This window comes from Chinchilla lanigera, unplaced genomic scaffold (genome assembly GCF_000276665.1).
Source record: "Chinchilla lanigera isolate Chin_1 unplaced genomic scaffold, ChiLan1.0 scaffold00001, whole genome shotgun sequence".
Lineage (NCBI taxonomy): Eukaryota > Metazoa > Chordata > Mammalia > Rodentia > Chinchillidae > Chinchilla > Chinchilla lanigera.
Genome location: NW_004955402.1, coordinates 18,722,128 through 18,744,198, shown reverse-complemented (window position 1 = coordinate 18,744,198; position 22,071 = coordinate 18,722,128). Strand labels below are relative to the sequence as shown.

Sequence of the window (22,071 nt, the reverse complement as noted above, 5' to 3'; positions counted from 1 at the left end):
TTGGAATCTGTTTTTCACTTTACCTTTTTGATTTATGCATTCTTTTGTATTTAAATACTTTGCATACTTGTTATTTTGATGGTAGTATAATAGCACATCCTAATAGTATGAGCATAGTTTGAGCAATCATTCTAATTTTAGACAATTTGAATTTAAAATTTTACCCTTGCAAATAAGTCTGATCTAGTAGCTCTATAGAAACAATATCATTGACTATTTATGTTCCTGAATAAGTAGAATGTGTGTAAATGTATCTATGGGATATCTGAGTTTCACAGACCTGTGTGTGACTTGCCTGAAATTTTTCTGAATAGGAATTGTGACGTGGTGAGTTAGAGTTCTTTTCATTTCAAAGGATCAGATATTGGTTTACTGCCTATCTATATACTAAAATAACACTAAACTGATATATATGACTATATATAATCTATATAAGTGTATATGAGTATTTGTGACTGCAGTGTGAATGAACATTTTGATTTTATTTGTCTAAAAATGTTCCCCAATGCCCTAATCTTTACACGAAGTTCTTTTTTTTTTCATTTAATATGAACATGGCAAAACTTATGGGAAAAGAGGAAGTGTTATTATATGATGTGGCTGATCATTTGGAGACTGTTTTGCTTTTCGATATAAAGTGTGAAGAGGTATACATTCCACTTACCGTTTATGGATCTGATATCCCACGTGGGAGTTGTTTCTGGTGGCTGGTCCACAACGCAGAAGGTAAAGGGAGAGCCGTAGGAAGAGTCACTAACATAGATAAGGACTGATGGAGAGTTAGTGCAGATGATATTTCTCTCTGAATAAACAACTGGACAGTAATCGTTGACATCAGGAACCTCAATACAAATGGTTCCTGTAGCGGTCTTCCCAGAACCATCTGAAAAATAAAATAGTACAAGTACATTGAGGGAAATGGTGTTGGGAGAAAGTCCTTTCTCTGTAGTCCATGACAATGCGCAGCGTGTAGCACCAGAGTGGAGTGACTGACTCGTGGGGCCTGACAGGCTTCTGCCTCCCTAGGTGAGCCGTGGCCACTCTCGCCTTTGTGTGCTGTGTTCCAGGCCCCCTGGCTTCTTCTGAGCTTTTTTGGGACAAGTTTTTCCTTAGCTCAAGATTCTTGTCCATCCTGCTCACTCTTCCCAAAATGTCTTTTGTCTGCATTCAACTTTCCAATTTTGTCTTCATACAATTCCTGCGTATTTCTCTTTGAATCTTATGCTGCTCATTTATCTTTCTTTTTGTTTGGCTACTGTAAAGGTCTGATATAAATTTAATGCAAACCTATGTTATGTTTGGCCTGTAATTGGGACACCTCTCTTTCCCTTTCTTCCTGGTTGCTGACCTTTCTCTGTTTTGTTCTGTGGCAGCTAGTTTCCTAGGCACTGTGCTGGAGAATCATTAACTATTGATAAATAAATAAATTCCTCTTTCTGTTCACCAAGAAGAATGTGTAATACATTTTCCCATGGGAGAAATGGCTCAGTTCCAATGAACTCAGTGCATGTGAGCTTATGACTTTTACTTGGGATCTTATATTTGGAATAACCTTGCACCTTCTTGGTCCATGATATCTTACTATGAATGATACATCTAACCAAGCAACACTCAGTCAGGTTTGTCCCTGTAGCCCAGTTTTGGTGGCACTAAAATAACTCTACCATTGGGGACATTGTCTCACTGCCAGATGGTCCCACAGTGAACTTTGTATATACCCCGTAGCTGTTACTTGAGGCAAACATTCCTGACATACTCTACAGGTGAGATCAGCTTTACTCAAGGGATGAGGTTATAAAGAGAAACTAAACTTTATCTTTAACTCTTATGCTTTATGAGGTAAGCCAGATATAAATCTTTTTAGGAAGTAAGCGAAGTGTATATTATATTAAATTATAGCTTAAGTGTAAATTATAAGCGTAACTAAATTTAGTTCTTGATCTAAGGTACTTAGAATCCTCCTTCAGTCATGTTTACACTACTAAATAATGTATTATGTGTTATTCAAATATCAAGTTAGAATAATACTATAATACTTAAAATATAATAGCACAAATTTTATTAACATGTTGAAAAGACATTTTCTTACCATCTATAGCCAGGATCTCTGCTGTGTATATCCCATTGATAATGTATTTTGACTTCTTATCAAATTCCCTAGAAAACTGTATCTCACCAGTCCTTGAATCAACTTTTAACCAGCTGCCTGCATCATGCCCTATGATATACCTGTTTTTAAATAAATAAGTTCATAATTATGCTTGTAGGAAAATTAGTACTTCAAAATCACACAAGAGCTGCAACATGATCAACTTATATATTGTGTTTATGTGCTCTACAGTATCAGTTCTTTTGGTTTACAGGGGTGATGGAAAAGATGGTTAAATTTATACATGCTATATGCATGTGCAAATCAGCCAAAATAAAACCCATTAATCTATATAATCCATACACACTAAGAAACTGTTAAAAAAGTAAGATATACCTATTAATAGAAATCCCATATTAAATGTATTAATACATAGGTTTACAGCAGTTTTGAAAGTTTATCACTTACACTTTTACAGTTCTTAGTATAATTAATAAAATGTAGGAGTTTATTTCAGATCTATTTGTTGCATCACAGCAATATCAAATATATTTTGTTATCAAAATCAAAGATTATTTACACATTTTTATACGTGGTGGACTTAGGAAGTTTGTTGTAGAATTGAAGGTGTGTTCTCATTGCTTGCCTAGTCAAGGGCTTGAGATTCTTCTCTTGGTGTCTCTATTTAGGATTTGTTTCAATAATGGATTAAATGACCTTATTGGAAGGCTTGGTCTCCTTTACCAGGCACAATTTTCAATCTTTAGTTCATTTATTTGATACTTTTTTCCTTTTCTCTGTACTTACTGACTTCACAATTTTCCTAGAATCTGTCAACTTGTTAGCTAATTAAATTAAACAGTTAACATCAAAGTAACTTATAAGTCAGTAGACTTTTTTCATTCTAAAAGATATCAAGAGGAAGAAAGGAAAGCAAGGGAGACAGAGACAGGAAGGATGTGGGGAAGACCTATTTCCTGTAAGTTATTTCCAGAATATCTCAATAGTCCTCATTGATGTAAAGTCTATATATCTAGTATTCTTTATACCTGCCGTTCCATTTCTCTTGTTCTGGCTCTATCTTATCAAATTTCTGAAACACCTGTGTTTTAGTTTCTTCCATTGTTTTTTCCTCTTACATTAAGCAGAGGGTTGAAATTAATCTCCAAGTCATAAATACAAGTTTTAAGGAAACAAACAGTGACTCATTTTTTGTGGTGTGTTATTTAATCCAATATGGCTTAACCAGCCCTAGTCCAGGGTAGTACAATCCACCCCCAAAGATCAAAGACACTCTTAGAGTAACTTAGGTAATTCTTTGATCTTACAATTGTTCTCTGGACACAACTACTCATCTAATTAACCAGAGCCTTCCCACCCTCTAAAACACTTAAAATGCTAAGAAAATTTCACATTTTATAGTAGCTTTCTGAAACAAACAAGAGGAACAAAAAAAAATTGTGAAAGTGTTACAACCGACATATACTAGCACAAGCAACATGCGTTAACACTGGCCTGAACCATGCCACACTAACACAAACACATTGTGACCAGTACCTGACATTTGTTGCAGGACTTCCTGTATCCAAATCTATGGCGGTGTACGTGCCGAGCACATGAGTCAGTAAGGAATGTCCTGCTATTCCTTCTCGTACACTGAAAGTCTTGGAAGTTGGATGAAACATGGGTCCTTCTCTTACATTAACAATCTGAATTCTCACAGGGGTTGATTGCATCCGGAATTGAGAGGCAACTGAATGGTGAAATTCAGCTTGGTTTTTAACTCCAATACTAAGAAGAACATTAGGCATTTTCTCATAATCCAACGTCTGAAATGATGGAAAGTGAAAGACTTTGAATCAGCCAAGGACTGTTTGATAGACTACAGAGGTAGTAAGCAAGCCACACACTAGAACACATTACAGGAGTGATGCAAGTTAGATTTTGAATTGAAAAAATATTAGTTACTACTGCATTAGATATTTTAGATATTTACTGTCCCTATCTTGGCATGATCAGGTATGTATGTCATTTAAGCCCACAACTTCAAATTGTAATCACATTTTGAAGCTTTAAATTTCATATATGAGAACTCTAAAACAGAAGGATGGTCAAACTGTTTATGAAAAATAAAAAGTAAATTTAGAATGTGATAAAAAATGTTGACAACTGTGAAGTGAGTAATTAAATAGGATCCAGATTTCCTTTTCAGAATTCACATCTGAGAATCTCTTGAAAGTATTAGCAACAGAATAGGGCTGGGGTTTATTTAGCTCAGTGGCACAGCACCTGCCTGGCAAGCACAAGGTCCTGAGTTCAATTCCCGTACCCCCCAAAAAACCCAAACAGAATAAAGGAGCCAATATATATGATGTCATTAAATGTGTAATTATTTTTAAATGATGCAGACATATCTAAAGAACTCATGATTATTATAGCCAGCTGTACACTATAATTGCATTGGAGTTTGGAGGATAAGAATCCTTTATAGGGATCATTCAAATAAGTAAGTACCACACCCTGAAAGAAGTCACCTTTCAACTGGGATTTCTGGGGAAAAGATGAATAGAATCTTTTGATTCAGAGTGAATGATACAACAACATAAAAAGTCACAAGTGAAGACATCATTGTATAAAAGGGAGGGCTGGCTACCCTGTCTCCAGGTGCTCTCTGGTATCATTTGCAGCATATTTGCCAATGACAGAGGTCAAATTATGAGAGCCCCCAGGGAAATTTAATAACATCATCATTGTTTTCTTAGATTTTTTAGAGTTAAATTTTTCAGAAGAGTTAAAAAAAAGTCAGAAATATTTACAGCAACTCATTTGGTTTTTTGTTTGGAATGACCCAGTATGCCTCACTTGAATTTCACCTAAAACCTGCAGGTTTGGCATAGTGATTGTTTTTACACGTTTCACAGATGACCCCATGATACCTAGTCCACTGGTCTACATGATGGGCCTGGTCCCATAATACCTAGTACAGAGGTGTATATAAATTTAGATGAATTTTCATCCAGAAGAAATATCTCTTCTAGAACTCAATTTTTATTTTCTTGAATGTCATATTAGCTTTAAACAAATGAAAAATTTGCAAAATCTATTGTGAAGGAGAACTCTCTCGAGGGCATTCTTATGTATACACACAAATGTACTTTTATTTATCATGTGATCAAGCACATTAATATGTGTCTAAAGTTGTATCAGTTATAGAAATCCACAGACATTCGGGACAGTAAGTTGATAGAGGGCTAATATTTCCTCCAGCAGGTTGAATAAGAAAAAATAAAGTAGGGGGCTGGGGATTTAGCTCAGTGGCAAAAGCGCCTGCCTGGCAAGTGCAAGGTCGTGAGTTCGGTTCCCGGTATGGGAGAAAAACCCAAACAAAAAAAAAAAAAAGAAAAAATAAAGTAGTGAAAAGCAGAAAGTTGCGTTAGCTCTTTGCCAGTAAGGCTCCTTATCAAGGATTTTCTGATTGTGTCTACAGGTCTGAGATTCACAAAGAGTAATATAAACAACGAGTCTCTTCATGGGCTGAATGGAGGGACTGGAAAAACTTCTTCATTGTCACTCAAGGCATAGCTGAAAAATAACTGCTTGATAGGACAAGGAGGTGTATGTCACCATGGTGATCTAGAACATGGCTCCGCAAGAGAACCCTTCCAGAGATGGATTAGGCTTTGGGCAGTGTTTTTGCTACAGTAAAATTTAACATGGAAGCTAAGCTGTTAGAGTCTCACACCTAGTTTTGTTTGTTTGTCTGACTTCTTTTTTTGTCTGTTGTGATGGGGGATCCTGATACATTTAGGAGAATCTTGATACATTTTAGAGCTAAGTGTGAATGAGGTAGAAGACTAGAAATTTCCTTGCAAAAAGAGCATGTGACAGTTTTATCGTGGCAGAGGCTGAGGAAAAGGGTACATATCTAGTAGAAGGCACATGTTTTACCTTACTAGAAGAGGCGATTAGGACACACACAGGTGGGAGGTTTTTAGAGGTGAACAGACTCAAACAGAAAATCTCAGGGCATTAGCTCTTTCCTGTTTATTGGCCCCTGATTGTGTAGATGTGGTAGTTAAACAGGACTTTGGGATCAGGGAGGTCTAGTGGGATCTTGTCTTTGTAATTTTCCATCTAGACGAATGAAGACAAGCTAGCTTTCCTCTTTGGTTTTGTTTCACTTTCTAGAAAGAGGACATCACTATATTTTCTTCTCAGAGTTGTGAGGAGTAAGTGAGGTATTGTATGGAAAGCCTCAACACATAAAATATACCATTTTAGTTGGTGGTTAGTATTGTAATGGCTTAAAAATGTTCAGTTAAAATTATTAAAGTATAAACAACCTGCATTTTTGTTAGAATTTCATTTGGGTAGTGTTTTGACTTTTTTTTCGATATTGAAGTGAAAGCATGCACACACACACATGCATGCACACATACACACTGGACCAGGAGCTGGAGGTGGAAAAATATCAGTTTGAGTTGTTTATGTGCAAAGTTCTTACTACTATTTTACTAGTTCGAGAAACATATCAAAAGTAAAGAACAGTTATATATTACTAGGTACTATGCTTACAAAGTTCACACTCAAAAATCAATAGCATTCTTGCACACAAATAACTCACTGAGAGAGAAACTAAAGAACAGCAATTTAAAATAGCACCCCTAAAAAGAAATACTTAGGAATCAACCCAGTGAAGGAAGTAAAAGATCCTTACATTCAAAACTACAGTGCTCTAAAAAAGGAGATGGAAGACGATACCAGAAAATGGAAAGATAGTCCTTTTTCTTGGATAGGAAGAACCAATATAGTGGAATTGAAGAACCAAAATTGTTGTATAGGTTCAGTGCAATCCCAATGAAAATACTAATAGCATATCTCATAGAATTGTTGAAAACAATCCTAAAATTCATTTGGGACCAGAAGAGACCTAGAATAGCAAAAGCAATTCTGGGCAACAACGACAAGGCAGGGGGCTTCACAATCCCTGACTTAAAATTATACTACAAAGCTACTGTGATAAAATCACCATGGTACTGGCAAAAAACAGACCTGAGGATCAATGGGACAGATTAGAAGATGCGGAAGGAACTCCAAACATACTCAGCCACCTTATCTTTGACAAAGGAGCTAAACACCATCATTAGAAGAAAGATAGCATCTTTAGAAAACAGAGCTGGAAAAACTGGCTTTCTGCATGCCAAAGATTAGAACTAGATTCATATCGTTACCATGCACTAAACTAAAATGAAATGGATTAAAGATCTAAATATTAAAACAGAAACACTAAATCTGCTGGAAGATAAAATAGGTAGAACTCATTAAGACACTAGTGTAGGCAAAGACTTTATGGACAAACCCTGGTCATACAGGAACTATCACAAAGAATCAACAACTGGGATCTCATTTTATTAAAAGGCTTTGTACCTCAAAAGAAACCACTAACAGAATGAAGAGACAACCACAGACTGGGAAAAATTTTTGCCAGCTGTTCCTCAGACAAGGAAGTCATACCTAAAATATATAAAGAACTCAGGAAAATCAGACACCTAAATGTAAAAGTCCAGCCCCAAAAATAGACACCTGAAATGAATAGACACTTCTCAGATGGAGAAGGAGAAATGGCAGATAAATATATGAAAAAATGTTCAACATTCCTGGTCCTTTGAGAGATGCAAATTAAAACAACACTGAGACTCCATTTCACTCTGGAAGGAATGCTTATTATCAAGAAATCAACCAATAACAAATGTGGGAGGGGTGGTAGGGGAGAAAGGAACCTTCTCCATTGTTGGTAGGAGTATAGACTGATGCAATCACTGTGGAAATCAGTGTAGAGATTTCTCAAAAAACTAGGACTAGAGGTCCCATTCAACCCCATTATACCCCTTCTGGGTATCTTCCTAAAAGAATTAAAAGCATCATACCACACCAATATGTGCACACGTTTATAGTGGCACAATTTGTAGTAATTAAATCTTGGAAACAGCCCAAATGCCCATCAACTGATGGACGGGTAAAGAAGATGTGGTCTTTTCTTTTCTTTTTTTTTCTTTTTTCTTTACTTTCCTTTTCTTTTCTTTCTTCTCTAAGACAGGGTCTCACTATGTAGCCCAGGCTGGCCTTGAACTCATGGTGATTTTCCTGCCTCAGCCTCTGAGTGCTGGGATTACAGACATGTGACCCCATGCCTGGCTAAAATGTGTTTTTTTTTTTTTTTTATACAATAAAATACTACTTTGCCATAAAGAAGGATAAGATTGAGTCATTTCTAGCTAAATGGATGTACTTTGAGCCCATAGTCTTAAGTGAAATAACTTGGACATATGTGTTTAAATATTGCATTGTTTCTCTGCTATGAGAAACCGAAAGTATAAATAAGGACCAAAATGTGTAATAGACAATGGGAAATGGGAAGAAAACGTTCAAATGAGAAGAGAAACAAGAGAGGCAGGAGGGGGAAGGGAAAGAAGGGACGAGAAAAAAGAATAGAAGGATAAAATGGAAACAAAGCCTTTGAAATAAGGACAGGAAGAAGGGTTGAAGGAAGGGGAGGGGATGGAAGAAGAAGAAGCAAGGTATATCATGTAGAGGCACAAACTCCCCATGGGGAATGTTATCATTGTGCATATCTAAAATGTACCCATGAAAAAACATAGAAGATAGATACCACGCTGAGTCAGTGATTAAGGTGATGAGAGGAGAGGTCAAGAGTTGCTTCCCCCTGATCTGGATTTTTAATCACAATGCAAGTTTTAACAAAATTCTGATCTTTGGAAATATTCAAAACTTGATCTGGTAAGTGGCCTCTTGTTCTTTTATTCCTATTTATTTTACATTTGGCGGTGGTTTTCATATTGGTTCACTTGCTTCCTTTTTTATTGCTATTGCCTCTGATCAGATTCTTAGTATCTTAGGATTTGATTAATACAATTATTTTCATAACTTTAAACTTCCAGAGTTCAGCCTCTAATGTTATTTCTACTTAAGACAATACCCCAAAGCATTTCCTTTTAGGTGTTGGAAAATTTTTTTTTGTTGTTTTTTTGAGACTGGGTTTCACTATGTAGTTCAGGCTGCCCTTGAACTCACTATGTAGCCCAGGCTGGCCTCAATGGCTTGGTGATCCTCTTGCCTCGGCCTCCCGAGTGCTGGAATTACAGGAATGTGCTCACAACTGGCTTTCCTCACTATATGAACGTTGATCTGAATCTTACTGGTTTGTGGTTTTAAATTTGTAAGTCCTTAGATTTTATTGTTGTGTATGAACTAAAATAATTAAGTGGTTTAAGCAAAATTAATCTGCAGTGCAAAGTCAAACCTATAGTTCAGCATTCAGAGCTCTCAGCAGAACAACTCTAACTCGACATCTCAGCTTTTCCTGCAAGAATACTCGCCAGGCCCTGAACATGCTTTGTGTCTTCTCTACGTTAACAACCTCAGATATAACGTCTTCCTTAAACCTCATTCTTTGAAGAAGAATTTTCAGGTGAATCTAGCGCACAAGGGTCTCCCCTCCTTTTCTGTCATTAATTATTTTCATTTTATCCACTTATTTTGTTTTTTTTGTTTTTTGTTTTTTTTTTTTTTTGGTTTTTCTCCGGTACCGGGAACCGAACTCACGACCTTGCACTTGCCAGGCAGGCGCTTTTGCCGCTGAGCTAAATCCCCAGCCCCTCATTTTATCCACTTAGAAGTTATGTTTTGTAATATAAAATCTGTATCACTATTTATAAAGTTGCTCACTGTCATGCATTATGTAATTTGGAGCTCTTGCTTTATCTTCTTAACTAGATATTGGGCATTAGGAGAACAAAATAGCCTTTTACCTTTTGATTTGTTTTATAGTAAATATTGTATTCCTGGGTTGGAAGGCTCAGACTGGCACAGTAGCCCTCTTAGGAAGCTTATTGCTGAATAAGCAGTGTGTCAGGTGATAGTATTTTTTTTGGTGGCAGAATGTATCTCTAAGAATCATTTAAAACGTCTTTGGAAGAAATTATTGTAAATCCCGTACTGTACCTTCATGACCTGCAAAATGCCTTCATTGGTTTGTGGGTCTGTTTGAATATCAAACCAGTTTCCTTCATTTCCAGAGAGGATTATATATTTTGCCAACCAATTATCAGTACCCTCTTCATCAAGATCAATTGCTTGTAATCGTATCAATTCTGAACTCAAACAATTCTCTTTGATACTTGCTGAGTACTGAAATAAAATAGATCAACTTCATAATCAACGAATATTCAAAAGGATGAAGATACTAACACAACTATCTTATAAGATGCTAACAACAAACTAGATCAATGATTTTTACACTATTATTAATGGCATACTTCCCATCAGAAATACAAGAATTAAATGATTCTAAAACTGATTTTCATATATAGCATGTAAAATTCAGCTCAAACTATCAGTTTTTTTCATGTTTTTTTTCTGATTATTTTTAATTTATCTCACTCTCCTTTTAGGTAAGGGATCATACATTTTTCTCTGAAGGGCCGGGTAGTTCATATATTAGCTTTATGGGCCAGAATACCAGTGTTATGGCTTGTTGTATCTGCTTTCGCAGCAGAAAGAAGCCATAGACAGCATGAAAAAGAATGAATTGATAAAATATATTTTTATCAAAATAAGTGGCAGGGGCTGGGGATTTAGCTCAGCGGCAAAAGCGCCTGCCTGGCAAGCGCAAGGTCGTGAGTTCGGTTCCCGGTACCGGAGAAAAACCAAAAAAAAAAAAAACAAAATAAGTGGCAATCCAGATTTGACCCTACAGTGTTGGACTTTATACTTCTTTATGCATAAAGATAAAAATAAAAGTTGAAAATATTTGGGATTCTGGTAGAACTAATTCAGTCAATCATGAAGCAAAGACAAATGTACCACTATTGTTACGTTATTCTCAGAAGTATGCCAACAAATGTCCACATTTCTGTGAGTAAATTATATGGAGTTGATAGCTCTTGCATTCATAGAGAAAGTTTGCTTGGAATAGTGAGTCAAACATAATATACACATTTATTTCCAAGGTTTACATGACAAAGCTGAGCCATCCAGGTATGTGATGGAACCAGGCTCACAAACTAGCAGGAGAGCGACCTGAGTAGCTACATTTATAGAAAGAGGATCACAAGGGTAACAACTTACTGAAGTTTTTTCTAAGACAGGGAAATTATCATTGACGTCTAAAACCTTGATTCTGCAGTCACACTCAGAGGACAGCCCGTCGGCAGCTCCATCCCGATCTGAACCCCTCACGAGTAGGCTGTACATACTGTGTTGCTTGATTAAGATGAAAAAGAGTTGTGAGGTGTAGCTTTTGTCTGGAGTGGAACCCAACACATGCCAAGACCATTACTTGTCCTTACTTTTACAAGAGTGTCAACTGAAATCTACATAACTGATCTTTAATTTTCATTAAAAATGAATGGAACAATTTTCCTTTTCTCTTTCACATTGGAATAAGGCACACATGGGTCATTTCATCTTTGTTTTCCAAAACTGATTTCTTTTTTTTATTGGTACAGTTTAGATATACATAATGATCACATTCATCATAGGGAACTTGTATGTGTATATGATACATCTTACTTCTTTTATCCCATTCCCATCCGCTCCCTTCAATCCTTCTTCCCCTCCTTATTTACAAAGATTTGTTTCCATTTCATCCTTTTCCCCCTCATTTTTTTTCCCTTCCTATCTCCACCTCTCTTTCCTTTTGAACAATTTCTTCCTATTTTATAGTATCTATTATACATTAGGTTCTTATTTACACTCTCGGTTTCTCACACCACCGAGACCATGCACTATTTGGTTCATTCACAGAAGGCTTTACCTCTCTGTCGAGGAAACTGGACATGGTGCGGACTTCTCCAGTGTACCTGTTCACCATGAACATGGGTGCCCCTGCAGGCTCCTGAGAGATGATCTTGTAGGCGATTTTAGAATTCAGGTGGTTGTCTTCATCTGCGTCAGTGGCACTTAGCTTTACCACCAGGGCATCTAGGAATAAAGACAGAGTGGAGAATGGTTGGCACTGTTAGGATGAATGCATCAACTCTTGAGGCAGAAAAAGGAAGAGTGGTTGGCTTTCTCCTGAGTCATCTCTGTTCAAGTTTTCTATGAGAACATGTCACTGTATCTTACATGTATACCAGTGATTACAAAAAAAAAGTGGGTTGCTTCTACGAATCTCTTTCTATTTATGAAGTACTTGTATTCCTTTAATGATTACATGGAAAATAGTAGCAAAAGGTAGTGGTTTTTAACATATAATAAAAGTTCAGTAGGCTATTTATAGCTAAAAGAAGCAATGTTATCAGTTCTGTTTTTGCCAAGGTTTTGTGAAATTATCTTAAATACTTAATTAAGAAAGATTATAGCTCAGTTAAAGACAACATTGCACTGCAACTATTTATTGAGCACCTATATTCCTAGCTGTCATTCATCTAGAAAGAGATAATTGCACCGTAAGGTAGTAGCACTTATCAAGCATTCAAAAATATGTAACAACTGAAGAGAAGATTTTTTTTTTTTTTCTCCGATACCGGGAACCGAACTCACGACCTTGTGCTTGCCAGGCAGGCGCTTTTGCTGCTGAGCTAAATCCCCAGCCCCTCTGAAGAGAAGATTTGATCATAGGAATCTAAGCAGTTCTTAATTACTTATAGAGACAAGACCAGCTGTCCTGGCCACAATCCCAAGGACATTAGTCTACCAGACAGAGTTTTCCAGAGTCGGCAGGTTCCTGATGTTCTTTTGTTTCCTGGCCAGGCCTCAAAGTAAAAAACTCAGGGCTTCCTTGAATAGAAAGAACCAGGGTTGAAGGACTTTATAGGTTCTGAAGATGTGTGCTGGCTTTGCAGCCCTTTCTTCAGAAACTAGTTTCATTTGAGAAAGCATTGATACTTTGCTAATCCCAGCCTAGGGAACTTGGTGGGTTTCACCTTCTCTTCCCCTGTTAAGACTGTGCTGAATGAAACACATCAACAGTGAGACAAGGAAGGAGTTTTGGGTCTCCTCCCTGCCTCTTGGTGTCCTCCAGTATTACATGTCCCATCCCTTGCCTTTCTTCTAAAATTTACCTTTTCTAGTACTTCCCCTGCAATATACTTAGAGATATGTTGGCAGGGATAGATTCGAAAGGGGAAGGAATATTAGATGAGCGGAGGAAAAAGAGGCAGAAGGCATAGAAAGAGGAACGAGAAGAGCCAATGGGAAAAACAGAAAAGTAAGAGGGAAAAAAGTTTAGCCAGGCGTGGTGGTGCACGCTTGTAATCCCAGCACCGGGGGTGCTGAGGCGGGAGGATACCTGTAAGTTCAAGGCCAGCCGGGGCTACACAGGGAGACCTTATTTCAAAAAAAGAAAAAAAAAAGAGAGACAGGAGTTTCAAGAGAACTAATACAAAGGGAGAACACAGGAAAGCATTAGACTTGGAAGTGGAATGAAGCAGGATGGAAGGAACAAACACACGAGCACTCAGGATGTCACTTTCTGCAGAGACGTGAAGACTGTTGGTCTCTCTGTGTGACAGAGCAGCTGGGTGGAGGCATCACTGTCCCTTTACCTGGCAGGGTTCAGCCACAGACTTTGAGGAATACACCAGAACAGAGCCTTTTCAAACATTCATGGTCTCTTCCTCTGCTTACTCATTTATATTAAGTTAATCACGAATCCTGTAATCTCTGATGCCAACCCCCTCTAAACTGCAAGCATAAAAATCTTCTACAAGTAAAAGGATATGTTAGCACTATTTCTATCCTTTCTGAGTAATAAGTTAAAATTTATGAGGCTCTTTCAAAGTACAAGTTTCCTTGATGCCCCCAATCTTTAAATGACCAGTACGTCAACCTTCTAAAACTTTTGCCCGAAGGAAACGGAGGTAGTAAATGCAGAGAAGGGCGTCTTTCCACTTACTGGCGTCACTGTTCTCTTCGATGCTGGCAGTGTAGACATTCTGGGTGAAGACTGGGGGATTGTCATTTATGTCCATGACTTTGACTCTGAGCTCTAGAGGACTCTCTAAATCTTCGCCCCGTGAATTCAGGGCTCGGCAGTAGATCTGTGGAAAGTCAGAAAAAGAACTGCTGTTCTCCACCAAAGGAAATTAGATAACATGTTTGAAAACACATGAGGAAAGAAATGAAGAAGTGCCTTTCCCTTGAATTTGGACTATATTATCATAATTTTTTTACCGTAATTTACTAATGTAAATATGATCAAGGCATCGGTCACTTGTAGCTGTAACACACAAGAGAATCTGGAACAATAGTAAACTTACATTTCTACCCTTTTCTCATCTGTTCTAGCCTGTCATTTGTTCCAGTCTCCTGTGTTTTATCAAAAGGAAGCTCATAGTCCTGAAATTTTTTTAAAAGGGAAGAAAAATAGTATGAATAAATGAAAACACACTGCTCTGACTTACCAGGAAAAGTGGAGTTATTTCTCTGTCCACTACCGAAGTGATGTTGATTTCCCCAGTCCGAGGATTAATGGTGAACACACCATAAGGTGGCCGATCAATCCCTGCCCCGGAGATGCGGTAGGTGATTTTCTGGTTCGCTTCACAGTCTGAGCGAATCTACAAGTGAAATGGTTAGGAGCTGATCTCATTTAGACCCAGTCGTGAACCAGAATCAAAAGGGAATCGAAAGGGAAAGGAAATCACAGCTAGATGGGCTTTGGTTTGAAATGTAGCATAGTGACTTAGTGCTGTGGGACCCTGAAATCACTGACCTTCTCCAAGCTTATGGTGAGACAGCACTGGTACACATACACAGCCTTTATGTGGGCTGTATGAGGCTGTGTACATACAACCCTAGCCCAATGTGTACAAGCATACGCACATGCATATGTGACACCAGATTTTCTATTATTAATAATACATTGCTCAGTTCTCTGATTTTGTTTGCGTATAGTCTGACAGAAGAAATCAGAAACTTTACTAATTCTTAAAATTTGTGTTACACTAATAAATACCCTGCTTAAACCTGAGTTGGAGATTCAGTCAAATGACAGACATATTAAGAAAATTAGAAGAGAAATAGTGTTTAGATATGGAAAAATCTAATGTATCACTCTTCTGCCAAATACATAATACACAGTACATAATGTCACTATATATTAACTATATTGCATATAATGCCACAGTACTGGGGGTTGAACCTTCACACTGAGCTACCTTGTCAGCGTATTTATTTACTTACTAACATTTTGATAAAAGATCTTGTAAAGTTGCTAAATTTCTCAGGCTGAGCCTGAACTTGCAATCCTCCTGCCTCAGCATTTTAGAGTGCTAGACTAGGCATGGGTCACAATGCTTAGCTTCTGCCTAAGAGATTTTATGGCCAATATGGATTTTGGTCACACGGCTTTTGTTTTAATAGCTTTATATCTATCACTCACTTCTGTACTAAAGATGGGCATGTCGGACATAATACTAAGACTTGTCACCCAAACATCTCCATTTATCACAATCAGCTGAAGATACAATTTCAGGTAGCTCAGTTCTCATCTAAAGATCTTTTTTATGTATAGAAGAAAACTCTCCAAAATGCAAATAAAAAAGCATGTGTAGTGCAGGTGGGATCACATAAAAGTCTAGCTATAAGTTAAATGAAAGTCATACTTGAAAAGCATCTTTCCAATTTGGGAAGCTCTGAGAAAGCACAAGGCTCTTCTGCAGCTGAGGTTGTGTCTGCACCCTCCCCGCCGATGCCCACTCTGTTTTTGCTGTCAATCTCTAAGGAGGGGATCTGGGCAGATCACCCTGCTGTTGGATTCTAGAGCAGCCCAAGGCCAAGATGCCCAGAAAGAACAAGTAAAACTGCTATGTGGATCCCAGATGTCACAGATCAAGTCATCACACACCCTCACTTTACCTTTCCTTCCCACTGGCAGCCAGTGTTTGCCAGGAACTTTCCAGACCCTCCTAATTCTGAATTTAGAGGCTTTGACACCACCCTTACTTTCCTGAATGAACCAAGTCCAGTGGTAAACCCATGACTGTTTGAAGAGCTAGTCTTCGGATGACCGTAAATTTGCTATCGCATACGCAGGCAATAATGAGTAGACCACAGACAAATAGCCGAAGCCCATCTGCACTCTCAAGTCAAGCCGTTCTCCTAGCATTACTTGGCAAGGACGCCCTTGCCAAGCTCACTTGCTCTTCCTCAGCGACCAGCACACGATCCTCAGAAACAAGCAAGTGACTACATGTCACTTTCTTAAACACACATGGGCTTCAAATCCCTGCAGCACGTCAGAGTTTTCCTGCTAGCCACGCATTTGCTATCAGCGCAGGACCCACTTGTGGGGCTTGTGCTTTGTCCCTTACCCTGGCGATCGGATTCCTCTTCGAGTTATCCTCTCCTTCCCGACAGGCCGCGGCAAACTTGATCCACTCCCTCTTCTGTCTTCTGACGGTTTGCCATGTTGTCGTGCCATTTTCAATGTCTAATTCTTTCACCTTAAGCAAGGATAATTCACGTTCTTATAGTGTTAGGATACTTTTACTTAACACAGACATTTATTTAACATCGTGAGGTGCACTCAGAAGAAACGATGGTACTGAACCTGAGGAGCAAAGGAACTTTTTCCTGTTTCTCAGCCGCGGATAAATATAGTTTGCCTAACCCTGACTGCTACTTTACTGGAATCATCTCACTGCTAACTCTAAAGATTCTGGTCAAACAGATTCCATTAGCTCCATGTGGTGTTTGCAACGTGCAATAATTCATACTATGCTGTAACTTTTCTTTACTCCACGTGGAAGCCTGGCTCAAATCACCTTCCCTGTGCTCTGACAGGACCTTGCTGCCCCTGGAGTTTGAGGGCTTCCCCTCCTCTGTATGAGTGCATCTCATCCTAAATATAAGCTGCACTCATCTACACCGAGGAAGGAAGTTTTCTCTTCTGTTGATAAGGTCAGCATCCCAGTGCCTTACTGCAAAATTAGAAGACTTCTGTGAGCTAAAGGGTGGCACTGGCCATAGAGCCTATGGACATCTCTATGGCTTCTTCTTTTTGTTTTCTTTTTGAGACAGGTTTTCACTATGCAGGAGGGGCTTGAACTCACTGTGTAGTGCAGGCTGGCCTCGAACTGGCAGTTATCCTCCTGCCTCAGCCTCCCGAGTGCTGGGATTATAGGAGTGCACCACTCTAGGGCTTCTTGATGTTGTGTATTTGTGTCTCTACTTGCTTTGTTTTTCCCTTTGTAGTTTTTTGCTGTTGGTCATGGATGCTTAAGAATTTTATATAACTAAAGACTTTCAAAATGCTACTACATGCATAAACATATGTGTATACATACACAAACTTTATATATTTATTTTTGAAAGTGCTAATGTCCTTATGAAGACATAGATGATTATATGTTTGCTCCAGCTAAGGCTGTATTTAATTATTACTTTAGCGTGGAGAAGTTCCATGTGCATGAAGATTATTATTTCAAGGAGCAATGCATCTATACTGTCCATTGTAATTCAGCTTCCTGGGTTGATCATATATTTCCTATTTTGTCATCAGAGACTAGAAATGTAATTTCATTTTCTCCAATGACTTCAGATGATCATAATAAAAATTTCACTATCACAATAAAATTAGGCACCACCAGAGATATAGGACAGTAGTCCTATTTCCTGAGTCCTGCTCTGTCAGCAGATTTCCTGTTGGTTTATTTAATTGAAATTATGTGTTTTTAATTTTTTCATCTTTCCCTTATTCATTCGTAGACCAGCTTCTTGTTGATATGTCTAAAAATCATCTTCCGTTTTTAAGTGTTTCTTTTCTTCCTTTGTTATAGGTTGGGAAACTGTGTGTGTGTGTGTGTGTGTGTGTGTGAGAGAGAGAGTGTGTGTGTGTTGAGACAGAGTCTCTCCAGTACTTCAGGGTGGCCTTGAAATCACTATGTGGCCCAGGCTGGCCTCAGATCCCTGCGCTTCTCTTGTCTCAGCCTCCCAAGTACTGGCGTTACAGGTGTGCACCACCACTCTAGGTAGATTGGGAAACATTTAAGTAGGGTACTAACATGGTTTTATGCGTGAGAGTTACAGAGACACTGACCTGCCCAAGCCAGGCCTCTAAAGTATAAAAATTTGAGAAGATAAGTTTTACTATGGCTATTTCAGCTTGACTGATATGCATTCTCCAAACTTTTACCTGGATGATTACATTTTTCAAATATTCTAATGTTTGATATATATTATAAAACCCAATTGTCTTTTGATTTTAAGTAGAGAAAAGTGTCATTATACATTACCTCAACGATAAATTCACTGTTTACTTCCAAGACCACCTGTGAGAAAAGGCGCAGTGTTAGCATACAGAAACAGTGTCGGGACAACATGGACAATAGTTTTTCATTAACTTGTCTCTTAAATATACATTTAGTTACAAAATGTAAAATCGACGTGAGTAATAGAGAACAATAATAAGGCTTTTTGCCCTCAAAAGGCTTTTACATTTTTACTTATTTTAAGTTTTATTAGTACATATGTGCAGTACATTATGATTACATTCTTTGTGGAGGGTTTTAAAGTTTCAGAGAAAACAACATGTGACTTTCTACAGCAAGGCGTGTTAGGACACCTGCTTCAACAGAGACACACGTGCGCTGGATGGCAGGGAAAGTTGAGGAGCACGTTATCAACGTGGACTTCAGGGAGGCCTCACAGGTGAGCAGGGGCTTCTAAGCTGACTTAATAAGAGGAGTCGACTGAGAACATTTCAGCTGGCGCAAACAAGAACAGATGTGTAAAGGCACACAACCTCAGAGGATGGTGCAGATCCAGTGCAGTTAGTGGCCTGAGGGAGAGCCCTGAGAGACAAGGGAGGATAGTCAGTGTGGGGCTAGACCGGAAGTGCTTTACATGCAGGCGGGGCAGTTTGGACTGCACTGGACAGAGATGGAGACTGTCAAAACCACGGTCTTTAAAGCATGTCATTCATACGAAGGGAGGGTGGCAAGGGAAAGCACTTGAAGTGGAGCCGTTGAAGAAGTAGCCATTGCTTGGATAAGATACAGTGAGCGCATGCACCGTGGGGCAGGAGGGCCTGGGGAGCAGGAGAGAGAACAGAGGTATGAGCAAAGAGCTGACAGGGCTCAGAGTAAGGGCTTGAGGAGGGAGAGGTGGATGATTCCAGCGACTCATGCTTGCCGTTCTGGGGAAAGGAGGTGCTGTTCACAGAGACTAGCTGTAGCAGGAGACCGTGACGGTAGGGCACTGATGACTTACATCTGTTCTACTTACCTTCAGTATATTTCTAATATTTGGGGGAGAAAATCAGAGAAAATGGAATTTTCCAGAACAGTAGTATTTGAAGTTGAAGAAAATGAGGGCACTGAATGAAACAGAACCAAGAAGATAAGTGAAGCAAGAGCAGAAACAAACCTGGTAAAAGGTAAGCAAGCACTTACCATTGTGACAGAAATAGAAGGGAGAAATCTAAGGCAGACAGCGTGGCCAGGCTAGGATCGTAGGTCGAAGGACGCCATGTGGCACAGAGCAGGTTCTTAGTGCAGAGGGTTTGTAGAGAAACAGAGTTTCGGGACGAAAAGAGGTTACACAGGAAGGTGGAGTGGACGTATTCAGAAAGGAGGCAGAGTACGCATAGGTTGGTGTTAAGTTAGATGAAGAAGGAATATTGAATGCTTTGTGTGTTATGGCAAGGTCGGGAACAATGCGAGTTGAGAAGGACTGTGATCTTAAAGCAGCAGTCGGTGCTAACTTTTCAAATGACACAGTTCGAATTGCAGGGATCAAGCAACAAGTTATTAAGAAGGAAACCGTACATGTGATTGTGTGATTTGCTCTTTGCGCTCAGTGATTAGCATAGTAAAGTTCCATGTTCATTAACTCATGTGTTTTGGTGGCTGCTTTAGCCCTCACTTGGGTGCTAGTGTTTCATTCTGTTCACTGGGACGTGGGATAACTGAGAACCATTGTGCAGGTAGTGGTGCGGATAAACCTGCAATTCTCAGGCGCATCCTTCAGCGGCACCAGAAGCCGACCTTGGTGAATGCCAGGTGGGTGAGCTCAGTGCGTGAGCCCTTTATTTATCAGAATCTCCCTGCCCCCACCCTCAGTTTCATACTTGTCTCTCTTTTCTCCCTCTGCTCATCTCTCCTTTTTGATACTCTCTCGTTGTTCCTTCTCCCTTCTGAACACTGTCGCCGGCCTCATGGGCCACAGTAGCATCGCCATTGCTCCCCTACCCACACTGGTGAGCTCCAGCAGAGCTGTGTGACCTCAGCGCTGCGATCAACCCAGTAACCTAATTTTAACTTGAAACAAGAAATGGGCGTGGGTCCTTGCTGGATGCCGATCATAACTGCAATGGAGATGAGCAGGTAATTTTTACTCTGTAGAGGAACACATTCTCGCCCTGGTTTCTGCCTGCTCACAGCGAGCCTGCCAAGGTAATACCGTATCCTGTGGATCCAGTATTAAAACACAGGCTGAGAAGGGACTCAAGTCACTTTTTCTCCTGATAATTCTTAACCACATTGTTCTGAGTTTGTTTGAATTTTGGCCTCATAGGATTGTTGCTTATATTCTTGTTCTCGTATTTTTGCTCTGAGAAGATACTGATGTTTGTACTCCTAATTTTATTTTGCAGATTGTCATCAAAAGCTTTTGCTAACTTTAAGAATTTCTGAGAAAAGATGCTCTTCCTCAAGTCTTTCTGTATTGACAGCTAAAATTTTTCATCGTTAAGATCGGAAGTTTGCAAAGGATGACATTTAAGACTACTTTAAGTGTTGATGTTTTAAAATACAATTGTCAAGTCACTTTTAAATGTAGTGGATAGAACCTAAGTGCCATTGCCATTTGACTGCCAGTGTCATTTATCACAAAAAAAACACATGATGAAGTTCTTTAAAAGTTGGAATTTATTTCACTCTTATTTGTCCTTGCATTCTTATATTCTTATTATCATTATTATTATTGTAATTATTATTATTATTATTTTTGGTACCGGGAATCAAACTCCGGGCCCTGCCTGTACCAGGCAGGTGTTTGGGCCTCTGAGTTATATCCCCAGTCCCTCCTATATTGTGTTGATTGGATTAGCTTTACAATTACAAAAAGCAGCACAATTGCATGAACATTGTGAAAAATATGGAGCATTTGATGCATTGTATTTAAATATAGAAAGTTTAACTGGATTGAAAATAGAGTTTTAAAATATCAATTTCTGAATAAATACTACATATTAGAATTAAGTCTCAATATCAATTCTTTTTTGTGTTTGGTTTGTTTCAACTATAAGTACAGTACTGAAAGGAATTGCTTATATTTATAGATGATATTGGAGGATCTTTTTCTTATCAGAATCCTTAAGTTTTTCTAACTTATTCTGAATTGTATGACCTAAATCTACAGAGCAATCTATCCTTACAGTGAGGTTTAAATGAATTATCAGCTGATTAGTATGTCTTCCTTTAACTTTGTTGAAAACAAATAATTGAAAGCCATATAACTTGCAGTAAGATTTTAGAGCTGGACAGTCAATTATCTTTCTTAACACTGACAGCTTATTATGAATTGTGCCAGATAGTTTTATAATCAATTGCAGTGCGGTTTAGTAATGTTATCATGGGTAAGAGGTATGAATTTTTTTTTTTTAAAGAGAGATTTAAGAGAGGAGAATCAGTCTGCAAGTGCATGCTCAGGTAGGTTGATTTAAGGGAAGAGTACCTATCATTCTATCTATCTATCTATCTATCTATCTATCTATCTATCAGGAAGCTGAGGATCTAGAAATTGATTCCTTTAAATCACAGTGTGTGCGTGTACACTCTTTGAAATGCTCCTGCATGTCCCTGAAATATGTACCTTAATTCAAGATCTTCCTTGGGATAGTAATTAAGCAGGTACAAGTTTCTTGAATTGGTGTACACTTAAAGGCAAGTAATTTATCCCACAGTGAAGGTTTAGGCTTAAATTACCACTTGGCTTCATTAAAAGCAATGTGTTTA

At 38.5% G+C, this 22,071-nt stretch overlaps 1 protein-coding gene across 1 annotated transcript in view; it reads right to left on the bottom strand.

Moving 5' to 3' along the window:
* Positions 1-19,240, bottom strand: part of Dsg4 (desmoglein 4) — a 29,274-nt gene extending 10,034 nt beyond the window's left edge. Inside the window, exons 1-11 of the mRNA XM_005373160.1 lie at positions 19,040-19,240; positions 18,349-18,384; positions 16,426-16,557; positions 14,515-14,670; positions 14,007-14,151; positions 11,925-12,091; positions 11,237-11,371; positions 10,112-10,297; positions 3,647-3,918; positions 2,090-2,229; positions 665-883 (exon numbers count right to left, since the gene is read on the bottom strand). Of these exons, the coding sequence (XP_005373217.1) occupies positions 665-883; positions 2,090-2,229; positions 3,647-3,918; positions 10,112-10,297; positions 11,237-11,371; positions 11,925-12,091; positions 14,007-14,151; positions 14,515-14,670; positions 16,426-16,557; positions 18,349-18,384; positions 19,040-19,240 (1,789 nt within the window). The remainder of the gene's footprint in view (positions 1-664; positions 884-2,089; positions 2,230-3,646; positions 3,919-10,111; positions 10,298-11,236; positions 11,372-11,924; positions 12,092-14,006; positions 14,152-14,514; positions 14,671-16,425; positions 16,558-18,348; positions 18,385-19,039) is intronic.
* Positions 19,241-22,071: the final 2,831 nt, after the last annotated feature.